Below are 13,572 nucleotides of genomic sequence, written 5' to 3' on the forward strand. Positions count from 1 at the left end.
AATTATGAATAAATTACAAATGTAGTTAAATGTTCATACATTTTTTTTAATGACATGTTTGATGATAAAGGGTGGCATTAAAAAGGGCTAATCATGTGGATAATAATGGATCAATTACCAACCAATCCAATAAGGAAGTGTGATAAATACACATACTGTTTGCATGGCCAGTGAAAAATGAAAAGGGTCAAGCGTCCATATGGTCAACACAGACAACAGGACTTGCCTTAACATACACTCACTGAGCAGTTTATTAAGTAGACCTGTATACCAGCTTCTTAATGTAAATATTTAACTAAAAGCATAAAAGCATGCAGACAGTCAAGACATTCAGCCGTTTTTCAGACCAAATGTCAGAATGGGGAATAAATATGATCTAAGTGACTTAGAAGAAGATTGATTGTATTGTTGGTGCCAGGCAGGGTGGTTTGAGATCTTTCAGAAAATTGTGCGAAAAAAACAAAAAAACATCCAGTGAGCAGAAGTTCTGTGGGCAAAAAAATCTTGTCAATGATAGAGGTCAGTGGAGAATGGCCAAAGCTGACAAGAAGGTGACAATAATGCAAATAACCACACATTACAACAGTGGTATGCAGAAGAGCATCTCTGAACACACAAGGCTTCAAACATCTAAAGTGGATGGGCTACGGCAGCAGATGACTAATAAGTCTAAAAAATAAGTAATAAATACCTAATAAAATTCACATTTAGTGTATATACGCACTTCCATAAATCAAAAAAAGAATGGTATCTTTATGAAATGTAAAATGCATGCATAATCTTTTTTTTTTTTTTTTTTTTTAAACCAGAACCTTTTTTTTTGTTCACCAGAACATAGCATATCAAGTATATCATTGTATACAGAGGTTTGGCACCAAGTGAAAGATGTATAAATAAAAATCATGCAAATGCACCATATTGTCATTCCTGATCCTTAGTTAAAAAGTCACCTGCAAAAAGTCATGGCAGGTATGAGCTGTGCTGTAGGTCAATGTATGGGGCTTGTGCAATGTATGTCATCGGACGACAGGCCTAACTGAGTTTCCTAAAGTCTGGGACTCCCTCCTAAATACGACCATGTGACATGGCTCATTTCATAGTAACGAGCCCCTTGTGGTGACGTCACTGCATCTGCCAGATTGTTAGGGCTCTCTTTAGGGAAGGTCAAAATGTATTTGCTCAGTAGTTTGAACATTCTTCCCGTTGTGAACAAGTCAAACCACAAGTTCACAGAAAAATATGAAAGCCACACCTCCTAAGCTTGCAAGAGACATCTAATAACTATTTACTGTTGCTTAGAGTCAAACAGGGTGAATGTACATTAACAAGTGCTGCTGTTTTTTAACCTCCCACATTGACGACACGTCATCATCTGGCCGGCCTTGACTAAAAGCTAAAACTTTACCAAAAACATAAAATCCCCAAAAATCATGTGAGAACAGTATTTTTTATTTTATATTAAATGGAAATTTTATGTCAAAACTGATGCTTATTTTCCAGTTCTGTGCTAAAAATATGCTTGCAATGCATAAAGAATTTGAACATTACAGATTGCAAAGCATTTCTTTAGCATCTTATTTTCTTTTGCTGAATATAACCCAATTCAACATTTTGCTAATATATAAATCTGCAAAGCATTAAACCCTATAGAGCAGTGTAAAACACCCAAAGAAGCAAGCCAACACAATATAATTATAGTAGTTACGGTGTAAAAACACATCATGTTTAAATGTTTACCATCACAAATGGTGGGTCTTTCACCAATGTCAATTACAGGAAACTTCAGGTTTACTGCCCGCTGCCCTCTAGAGGCCTGGAAAGTGTGGACCACCAAGAGGAGCACGTCATCAAACTTAAACAGCCCTTGGTAGGGATATGCAGACAGTCAAGCTGGGGCCACCTTCCCTGCACTTCTCACAGGTGTCGGGTGATCAACATGCAGACAAGCAAAGACTAGTGGACTGAGGACAAAGTGAGCACACCCACACGCAGAGCTTGTTTCACAGGTCCAGATTAGCCTTATCTGAGAACCTGGAATTTCTGATTGCCTGGTTGTTCTCCACTCCGGACAATTCTCCTACTATCGCGGTTAGGTTTACACGGTTTTAAATGCCGCAGACTACTCTGAAAGAAGAGTGCCACTTCACACCGGATATAGTCAAGGTAATGAAATGACATCACTTTATGTCCTAATTTTAAAACTTGTTTCAGCCAATTTGCAAATCTTGAGTACAAATAGCTTTTATGCGTTCTGCATTTCAAGTAGCAAGATGATTGCAAAATACTACACACCCCTGGGCACTGCAGTATAAGATTCACTGAAGCCATTTAAGTAAACATCCATTTTGAATCTAACATGTTAGTACAGCACACAATTGGCAAAACTTTCTTGGCAGGCAATTGCCACACCATTTTGAAGACTCACTCGGTTCCTGATCTGATTTAAGGCATCTGCCCACCCTCTAGTGGACATACAGGAGAACTACGCAATGTTCACCCGCCCCAAAATCAAGAACTGTGTGTTCCTCAGTGGGAGGCAACAGAGCAGCCATTTTGTTGCCTCTCAGTACATGCTGTAACCATTTCCTAAATTATGTGTATGCTTACTCCATTCGTTTGCTTGAGGTTAGAATAAAAGGGACAGTGTTCATTTTGAAAATCCTATGCGATCCAATTGCAGAAAGCATTCCCAGTCTATTCAAAAGAATATTGAGCATTTCTTCTGATAAAACAGTGTTCACTGGCAATGAGCAAATGTTAAATATCAACCCACTCTCTCATGAATTTGTATCAATTCTTTACAAAGCTGTGTAAACTTGATTAAACCTACACCCCCTGAGATCGCAATATGGCATAGCAAATCATTTGTCTCAACTGCATATTTTGAATGATTGTTTTCATAATTTTCAATGGACAAGCTATGAATACTAGACATTTAAATACAAAAAAATCAGGGCAAGTTAACTTTCACCCCAATTTTAGTGATCCAAAACATTCCAATACTTTTCCAAAGTCCAATAGTTTAGCTTTAACCTAGATTACATGCTACATTAACTGCAAAAACATTTCAACTAAATAGCTTGAGTTTTCATTTTATGTACAACAATTTACCTGCAGCCAAAATTAAACAGTGCTTGTAACAAAAATGAATACTGGCTTAATTGCATAAATCAAGTCAAAGTACACCGCAGTTGAGACCAAAAAGGGGGCCTTTGTCTTCAGTGCTGAGGGCTGGGTAGGCGTGGGAGTGTTACTGAAGGCATAGGAAAACCCACCATAAGACTGTAGGCAAATGCTATCCTCAAAGACACTGTGGCTACATTTAGACATAATATGGTCTACCATACATTTGCAAAACAAAAACAAATCCAAAAATTATATGGTTCTTGAAAATAGTTTATTCAACTCAAACATCCTTCCCTCCTTCAGCTGTCTCCAGTATCAGTCGAGACCCCCCCCCCCCCCGCCCCCCATGATGGGCTATTTGGTGGTTGCATGTCCTTAGATGGAGGCGTTGATGGACACAGGGATAGGAGTAAGAGAAACACAGGCACCTCTCACTTGAAGATTTTGCCCTGGTTGAAAGGCTTGCCTACATGTTTGAACTCTCCCTCCCATGCAAAGTACTCTTTCACCATGGTCTTGCACTCTTCGCTGTCCACATCCAGCTTACGCCACTCGTATGACTCATAGTCAATCTGCCAGTCGTCGGAAAGCTGAGGAGAGAGGGTTCACATAAGCCCTTTAGAGGATGATTATATCCACAGAAACTTTCAACATTGCACAACTATAAGGCAGACAGCAACACTGACTCAGAGAACCCAAAGTGTTAATTAAACTACTTTGAAGTGCTGCGTACACACATGCCTAAGTACCATAGGTAAAGAAACTTTAATACAAGGTCATGATTAGGGCTACAGCATAATTTAACAGCACTCATAGTAAAGTGGCAACTAAAAATGAGCAAATCTTAGGTAGTGTGCAAACAATTTACCATTGTCCTCATATTAAGACCAGCAAATAGATGTTCCACACCACAGGTTATTCATAATACAAATCTAAATTCTATTCAACACCTGGAAATATTTTGTAAGCAGTTCACAACTGGTTCACGATTCAGCCATTCACAATAAAGTTAATGGAAAGAATGTGGCAGTCAACCCACAAGTTGAATAAGCAGGATGTCATAAGCATGAATATTAACCAGATGTTTTAAGTGTTGTTCTAATAACTAAATGATACATCAACGAAAAATGTTTAATGAATTATTGCTGCCAATGAAAATTGAGAATGTTAAGCAGGAAATCTTCTAAAGGAAAATGGGAAGAAAAAAAAAAACAGGAAAAGCAGAAACAAAATAAATAAATTCAATAAATTCACACAATAAAAAAAACTCAAAGTATCTGCTCTCAAATAGAAATTATTCAATGCTGTGTTATTTTTGTTTTTTGAAGGCGGTAGACTTCATTTCCCAAATTAGCTTCTTTCCACCTTGCAATTTAACACCGTTTACATCACGATTACCAAATAGGTATCTAACATTTAAGTGATATGGCACCATTGATGTAAGTGCCTCATTTTAATGGACAAGCTACTGATTAAAAATAACTAGGTAGTTCTGAACTACCTGTTAATGTGAAAATTCACCAGAATGTTAAATTCTTATCAGCATTTACCCAATTTACAAAACATTCAACCATCAGTCCTAACGGCTTGGAGAATTGTGGTGGTGGAAACTATTCAAGCAATTCCATTATCTGTCCTTCTTGTGACTAGGGATGTCACTGTACCAGTGTCCATACAACAAATTGAATGACAGCGTAACAATTTACAGCTTCGGGGGTGCACTTCCAGGTCAGGCTCTTTCTTTCTAGCCACTATGACAAACTCTTTTTGCTCCCATTGAGCAGCAAGGATACTGCATTATTTCTCAGTTTTAAAAAGATCAATTTCTTACATCAACTGTCTTTGCCACCGGCTAAGTTTACTTACATTGAACATTATGGACTCAATGAGTGACGCATTAAAAAGTACAAAGCAGCTTCAATGCAGAGATTAAGTTACTAAGTTAACATGCAAGTTAATGTAGCTTTTGGTGCAGTTAAATTGCTTTGCCATGTTAGTTGGACAACTTTCCCAACCACAGTGTCGTAGGTACTTACGACTAGCTTGGTTAATTATTTCTAACGAGGTTACATAGAAATGGGAGTAATAGCAAGTCAATAAGTGTTAACGTGGCCTAGCTAACGTACATTCCTCTTGTTTAAAGAACCCACATGTGGCAGGAGCAGTTGTCACATTTCTTTATATAGCTAAACTAGTTGGTTAATATAAAAAATTTTCATAACCAGTAATGAAGTGAGTGCCTGGGCTACAGACCCTGGACCCATTTTTAGTTGGTTATTTGTTGTGGTTCACTGTGGCAATTGCAGCCCTCTGACCGAGGCTGGTCACGGTGTTAGTTTCAGATGGTATACAGAGCACTAACCCTACACCATGAGAGTATATCACAAAGCAAGTTAAGTTACCCAGTTAGTTAACTGGATAAATTCACCTAGTAAAATCAAGAAAAGGGCTAAACCAAAAACAGCTCTTCCCATTTTTACTTGATCAATTTGTCCTGCTAGTTAACTCCGTAATCCTGCTACGATATCTACCCCCAGTGTAGTCGTCTCCATGCCAGGACAAACATTTTGGAGACGTTGGCAATTAATTTCCTGACATTTAAAATTGTCGACACACACTTGTTCTCCGCAGTTACACTGCACGTTGGAGATCTATCCATGGTGAAGATCTGCAAGGTGCATATTTTGTAATGTAAACTATAATGTATCACAAATGGAAGGTTTTATTAGAGAGCCTTTATCGCACATTGTGGAAAAAGTGTGTATACATTCGTTTACTATGCACTGTGATTAAAGCTACCATTTTGATTAGATTTACATTCATTTCCCATATATTACCATGTGAAGCTGTATGATTATCAATTGCCAATTGAATTACTCAGATTGCTGACACCCTGTTAATCAAGGGAAATGAAAATAGCTTGAGACCACCATTTTAAAGGGAAGTTTTCTATATATAAAGATAAATGAAAAAGCGATGTTTGCTACTGGTAATACCACAATCAGAGGTGCTTTAGAGAGAAATAGGCTGGCTAGCTAGCTATACGCAGCTACACCGGGGTCAAAGTAGTAGCACCGTAAGCCTATTTTTAGAGCAAACCAATTTTAATTTCCAACAGTTAAGCTAGTTTCAGGTTGCAATCTACCAAAGAAGAACACGGCCCAAATGTTGATATATTTTCATACATAACATTGCCTCTGAAAATACTACATAAGGGGTCTGGTAATAGCAAGCTTGTAAACAAAACTCAACGTACCGGACATTTTCTAGGAACACTGATGTCATGTCCACGGTTCATATGTTTGAAACGGTCCATCGTCTTCAGTTTGCAGCAAACTCCAATAAACTTATTTTGAGCAACTGCTGGCCATGACACCAATATTACTACACATTCAAAGTGTAAATGCACACAGCAAATAAATAACTGGACTGAACAAGGTGTTGGAAAGAGAAGCCATACATCAGGCTCTTTGGAAAGTGCATTCTCTGCAGCATGTGCTGACATGCACAAACAATGTGGGATGGACAGGAAAGTTCCATAAAGTAATTGCATACCGTGAAAGCCAGGTCCTGTCCTCTGAACACCCAGATGCCAGAGATGCTGCTGTCATCGTTCGAGCCGAAGAGGATGACGCTGGCGAAAGCGTTCTTGCGCAATTTGTCCAGTCGCTGGAACATTCCTGAAGGGAGAGAGAAAGGCGGAAAAAATGGGTCAGTTCACAACAGGGCACCAATCAGGGGGAAGGGCCACAGGCATGCCTCCAAGGTTTCAGTCTCACCTGTGATGAGGTTGCAGCTCATGAATGTCTTTGACAGCTCTTCGGGGAAACGGTATTCCCCATACCAGATTGAATAACCCTCGCGGTCAAACTGGTCCCAGAAGTGGGGCACAGCCACTGTCAGTGTATCTTCATTGGAATACTTGCGCTTGAACTCGTCAAACACAAATGAACTGGATGGATGAGAAGGGACACGTCAAGATACCGGGCTGCACCACACTGAATACAACCAAAATGGCGGAAAGGTGAGGCCTCACAAGGAGCGGTAAGAAGAACAAATCAATTTTTCCAGTTCCCCCAACCTCAGGGTCTCAGCACTTAAGATTGTGTATCTATACCATTTAAACCCTCACGTTTCCTTACTCAACGAAAACCAGATTGTGCTTGATCATGCATTTCCCTTTATGAGGGTGCAAAAACAGAATGTAATCCAGGGACCAAATTTAAAAGGAGAGCTGACTATCTGATTAGGCTGAGAATCTTTGTCTCCTTGTCTGTGTTTCACAGTGTAGACCATAAGTTTTAGGACAGTGGCACATTTGTTGTTTTTCGTGCATTTCACTTGCTGAAGGCAAATAGCCCCTGAAACAAGCAGGAGCTGAACAGGGATGCAGTAGATGCAGGCCAGGCAGAGCATCACTAGGGAAGATACCCATCCCGACTCATCTGCTGATGTATATGAATCATAGTCATTGATCGCAAAGGATTTGCAACAAAATATGTTATATGTGCCAATTCGTCCAATTAAAGTCACTACATAGTGATTGTTTTACTTCAACTGTAGATAGAGTACAGAGTACAACTGGAGTACAGAGCAAAAACGTGTCACTGTCGAAATACTTATGGACTGCATTGTACATTTAAAGGAACAGAACTTCAGTGTGCATGTTAGTGGAATACGCCTAGGAAAATAAATGTTGAGTAAATAACTAAATAACTAATGATGTAAAGACAATTTTAATCACATACTTTCTACTCAAATCATATTTGAATAGCCTTTTTTCTAATGCCATTTAAAGAATTTGGGCAGTTTTAGCAGCAGCTGTTTAACCAAGCAGTCTATGACAGGGGGGCAGGCCCAGAGAAGTAGCAGAATGTCCGCATGGAGGGTCTGATCTTTTGAAGATGGAACAAAGCTGTCCCTTTAGCTACCCAAGGGTAGACCAAAGGTTTACATGAGGTGATAGATAGCCATTCACACCACTATCCTGAATGGTCTTTGGCAAAGTGTACAGGAAAAGAGCAGCTTTACCTCTTAGGCAAATGTGCGAATGGGTCCTTGGTTTTGGGCTCTGAAGCCAGGGCAGCATCACACTCGTCCATGTCCTCCTCAGGAGCTGGGGCAGGGGCCTTCTTCTCCTCCTTCTTTTCCTTCTTCTCCTTCTTATCTTGCTTGCCTCCATCCTTGCCTCCCTTCTCTTTCTTGGGGACATCTTTCTTGGGCTGCATTTCAGCAAACTTCTTGGCTGGAGAGACAACTCTGGTTCAACTGACATTTCAACTTCAACGATTTCAGTCGAAAATAATCGAGAATTTAAGATCCCAGTGAAATAAAATGGGCACAATTTCTAACAGTGGTGGATGCAAAACAGGCATAGCCCTGCGCCCTCTGAGAACTCACCGTCAAACTGGGCCATCTTTTCACAGAGCTTGACCTCCCCCAAGACAGCCTTAAACTGAGGCTGATTGATGCAGGTCAAAAACCAGCGTGTCACATTGGGGAAGGGCTGACGGAAGGCAGGGTCCAGGACCTGGGGGAACGAGGGGCAGGGGAGGCACCAAGGTTCAGCTTACCACCAAATCCATACAGAAAACCTATGGCCCACTTTACCTACAGCCTCCATTAGAAAATTAGTTCACAATAGTCACTAATCAAATATAATACAGGTATTATAGGACAGCTCTGTGACATTTCAAGCCTTCTGCAGTCCAGAAATTACCCTTTGGAAAGTGTTCATCTTTGATGGGTCAATAACGTATGCTCCAAAAAAGGCTAATTTATGGTTCATTCAACAAAGCATTTTCCTGCCAGTTCATCAGAGAATATGAACCCAAAGTGTCTTGAGCCTTATGTTGACCTGAGTGACAACGGGTGCAACTCACCTGTTTATAGAGCCACAGAAGGGAACAGACCACTGTAATGTCTGCCAAGCTGACTCTTTCCCCGACCAGGAAGGTGCGGGTGTTCAAGTGCTGGTTCAGGACAGCAAGCACACGCTTCACCTCCTCCTTGGCCTGCTCTGAAGCCTGTCACAGAAAAACATTGTTAATTTAGGGCAGTTTAAAAAATAATAATAATACTACAATTACTACCAACAAAACACTGGCATTTAATCTTGAGAATGTCCATTTATTAATATAAATCTTAAGCAAGTATCATGACAAATTATTTTCAAGTATCAAATTAAATAGCTACAGCTCTTTGTATGCATGCGTTTTCTAGTCTTACTGGCTCAAAGACAAATTTGGCTGTCAAATTCCTTTCAACCGAAAAAAAAAGGAAAGGTGACAGGAACAGGTTTCCTCATCCATGAAGGAGAAAAGCTGCAAAACGTGTAAAGCTGACTTTCAGACTCAGTTATTGCCTTTCTAATCATTAGTTCAGCATGTTAAGGGCTGCCTTAAAGCAAACTGGTTTCCCATCAGTTACAACTTTTGCCAATTATATAATGGACCAAAAATGTGAAAACAGTTAAAGGTTTTAGTTTAAAAACAGTTATAGAAGTGTAGTGTACGGGATGATGCAATACAAAGGCAAAACCCTTGGGGTGGGGTGTGGGGAAACCAGAAATTTCATAGCCGCTTGTTTATACACGCTCCAAGGAGGACAATTAGGAGAAAAATGTTATCATAGTTTGGGTGTTAAGAGCAAAAAGTCAAAACCAATTTTAAGAGGGACCACATCTACATGTCTGCAGTACAACAGGATCAATAATTATTCATGTGACAAATTCCATTACAAAGTATATGCAACCTTCTCCCTGTCCCATGCATACTCATCTTAGTTAAATGCATTTTATTTGTGGAATAAAACAGGCCGGACAAAGAAAAGTCAAGAAATGTTAGGTCCAGTCAAACCATTTGAAAGAATCCTGCAGTATTGAGATCTATAAGGACAAGAGCCATGCAAAAGCAATTGACTGCTCAATGCACAAAATCCCTAGGATGCTTCCTGAGATACCACGACTACAACCTTCTGAGCCAGCAAATTGGTTTGAATAAACTAGCTTTGTTGAAAAGAACACTTTTTGCACTGCATGCAAACACCACACAATTTTGAGCCGTCAGGACAATTCCACGTGACCTACAAAAGAACACAGCCAACTGGCAGACTGCAGACGTGTGCGAGCACAGACCTGTTTGTTGTACTGCATGATGCCAAGAGTGGGGAAGACCCAGGCGCTGGCTGGGGGGATAATCTCAGAGTCAGCAAAGCTCACCCACTGCAATACCTGGGCGCTGTCCTGGGGAGTGCTACCACGCAGGGCATCGCTGCTCACTGCAGGGACAGGGAGGGCAGAGTAAGCCAGGAAGAAGGAGACCGTTCTGCACTCCTGTCTTTATAGCATTTTCATGGCTAGACCGAATTCACAAGTAGACTTGAAACAGAACAGGGAGCGTTCAATTTATACCAAATTCAGCTATCCCTCAGCATACTGTAGAAGTCATTTGTCACAATCACACATCTTATAGGTATTGTGTGCATACCTATGTTTGCATAAAGACCACAAGAATGTTGAACGTAGGCAAAAAAAGAATGTGTCTATACTTAGTCAGTGGAGTGATGAGATTATGCCCTCTCCTGGCTTCTACATGAACCAATTTTGAGTGACACTATAATAGTCCTGTCACTTGTGAGGTGGCTACCACCATTAGAACAAACCGTAGCATAATATCACCTGCATACATACAGGGGCAGAATGTAGGAAAGCTGATCTCTGGCTTTGTATTCTGGGGCAGGTACACTGATTTTTAAAATTTTTAAATATATTTATCTTTTTAAACCAATCCCTTTATCTCGTATGGTCCCAAACATAGTGTAATTACCCAGGGTCAGTTCACCAATTTTACTCAAGTGCACGAACGACTAATGTATTTTACCAGCATTATTAACATTCACAGCACCTAGCAAACTGCAATTTCCCACTTTCCTTGACAACCGTTTAAACAACGTGCACAATGTTTTCTGTAAGCAACCAAGACATTTTATGTGCATATAAAATTGTGAAAGTTGACAAGTATCACCCAGCTACTGTAAATTCTGCAGTGTTTTTTTACAAGAACAGAGGCAGACACTTACAGTAATAAGCAATGGCGTTGCTCTCAAACAGACAAAAACCATCATCACCCTGGAAAGCTGGAACCTGTAAAGAGGTTTGGGAGTGATACACAAAATGTTTAGAAACATTGGGTAAAATTCTCATTTAGATATGCTGTGAATCCCATTTTAACTATCATTCAAGACACCGCAATTCAAATTTTTGGGATAGTGTACAGGCAATAGTAACATGCATCACTTACCTTGCCCAGGGGGAAGTTGTTGAGGAAAGCAGGGGTGCGGTTTGTCTGTCCAAAGGTGAAGGCAGGGGGCGCACTGGCCACTTTCAGGTGGGCACTGCTGTACTGGGCTGCAATCTGAGCCTTGAAGGCTCTCCAGTTCTCTGGGTATGTGTAGAGTGTCTGCATAAGAAAGGCAGTTTAGGTCATGAAAGGGCTGTGGAAATCCACATTGTAAAAGCAAGAGTGACAAACCAGTAAAAATGGGCATCCAGATATTATACATTGCAGTGGGAGTGGCAAGGGGCAGAATTTACAGCAATGTCAGAAGTTAATTGGCTTTTAATGGAAAAGGGCTTGAGGACAAAGTAATTACATGTAATGCTTAATAGCAAGCTATTCATCACATTGAATGTCTCATCCCATTGTTGCACCCACCACCCCTGCCCATTCTCAGGCATTAGTCAATCTGCAAGTATAACATAATGCATGCATAATACTGTTAAACAAATAACTTTAGCAAGACCTTAGTACACCTGCAAGGGGGGACCTCTAAAATTGTACAGCTCCATTTCCCTAACAGATGAGGGATACACTGTAGCGTGATGAATTCAATTTCCAAAAAGGAACTACCACTTCAATTACATTTTTTAATTGGCTAAAGTTAGTTCTCCAAGTTCTTCACGCTATAGAAAGCCTCTTGGCGAAGGGAAAGCAATGCGCTGCAACTGAATCAATTGCAAGATAAGCAGTGATGCAGCAAATTCAACTAGAAGACGTGAAATGGTTTGTCCAATACATCTTGGATTTTTGTACTGCGCTCCTATACATTCAGCCAAATATAGCTAAAATATCACATGTAGCTAGCTAATCGCAATACATCATCCCTAGCAAATATTTACAAGCCTAACGCTAGCTTAACAGTGAACCACTCAGAAAGAGAGAGCTAGCATTAGCTACGCGACTCCCTATCGGAGTGAACTGGACAGCGAAACGTCGGGCCGACAGCAAAGATTCATACAAGCTAATGTTAGCTGACTAGCAGCTTAATCTGTAGTGCGTTTCGTTCTTAAAATTCGTTTTTTTTATCGGATAACGCAAGGCTAGCAATGCCCATTTTGGAAGGCGAAGTAGAACCTAGTAAACTCAGCAATGGTCTTTGTTCCTCCGGGTCGTCAATTTTAGATTGAACTTGCTAGCTCGTTAGCCCCCGGGTAGTTGCGCTGACGTGTTTTTCCATTAACGTGAACCAAGCTAGCTAGTTAACAAGCCGGCAAGGAGTCAGCTAAAGTTACAGCCATTGAAAGCGGACTACTGGCTTACCAACATAGGAAACTTGACAAACAAACAAACAATTCCAACGCGATTTAATTCCCATTACCGTTACAATGACCAGAAACAGACTTGCCAGCTAACAGCTAACATGGTATCTACTAAATTGACGATGCAATTCACAAACGTGACATATAGCTAGTGACAGGGTAAACTAGTTGGGTATGTAGAAAAATAAATGAGCCTGACAAGTTCTCCACATAAAACCACCTCGCCCATCATATCATAACCTTAAACGTGGCAATTTGTGAGTGCGTTAAACACGCTCTTTTCCCCCAAACGCTGCCAAGACATATTTCACTCCCAAATCCAATCTGCTACAGAAATAACAGTGTCTACAAGGTATTTGAGGATTACGTTAAGAGATTATGGGCAAATATTGAATTATAGGAGTCGGATGAGACAGATTTGTATCGGATGATCATTCCTAACATTTATAAATCTCCATTGATTCCATATTTCTCATTCTCACTCACCCCTGCCGCCATCTTCAGGTCGAGAGAAAGAAGGAAAGGCGGCGCGCACCTGTGACGTATAGGCCACCGGGCACGCGCAACATCGAAATAGGGCGTGGATGGGCTTCTGGAAAGTAAATCAAAAATGTTTTGTCCACTGATCATTGGATACATTCACTTGATTGACAAAATCTAATCTTGCATGATATACTACTATATTGTAAACAAATACAATCTCCTAATTAGTCGTTTTACAATGACCAATGCGAAAATATTTTAGAATAAAATGTGAGAAAATAACCTTAAATCTTAAATGCTTTTCGTGAGAAGATACCACTTTACACATTTGAGGGCAACTTGAACACTTAATTGTACACACTCCT

General features: G+C 40.3%; 1 protein-coding gene across 1 annotated transcript; it reads right to left on the reverse strand.

Moving 5' to 3' along the window:
- Positions 1 to 227: 227 nt before the first annotated feature.
- Positions 228 to 13,365, reverse strand: eef1g (eukaryotic translation elongation factor 1 gamma). The gene is made up of 10 exons (XM_061234202.1): positions 13,211 to 13,365; positions 11,427 to 11,585; positions 11,206 to 11,269; positions 10,262 to 10,404; positions 9,009 to 9,152; positions 8,527 to 8,656; positions 8,158 to 8,371; positions 6,906 to 7,078; positions 6,682 to 6,806; positions 228 to 3,716 (listed from the first exon to the last, which is right to left on the reverse strand). The coding sequence occupies exons 1-10, from the start codon at positions 13,361 to 13,363 to the stop codon at positions 3,558 to 3,560; spliced, it is 1,464 nt and encodes a 487-aa protein (XP_061090186.1). The 5' UTR covers positions 13,364 to 13,365; the 3' UTR covers positions 228 to 3,557.
- Positions 13,366 to 13,572: the final 207 nt, after the last annotated feature.

Source organism: Conger conger, chromosome 3 (assembly GCF_963514075.1).
Source record: "Conger conger chromosome 3, fConCon1.1, whole genome shotgun sequence".
NCBI classification, from domain to species: Eukaryota; Metazoa; Chordata; class Actinopteri; order Anguilliformes; family Congridae; genus Conger; species Conger conger.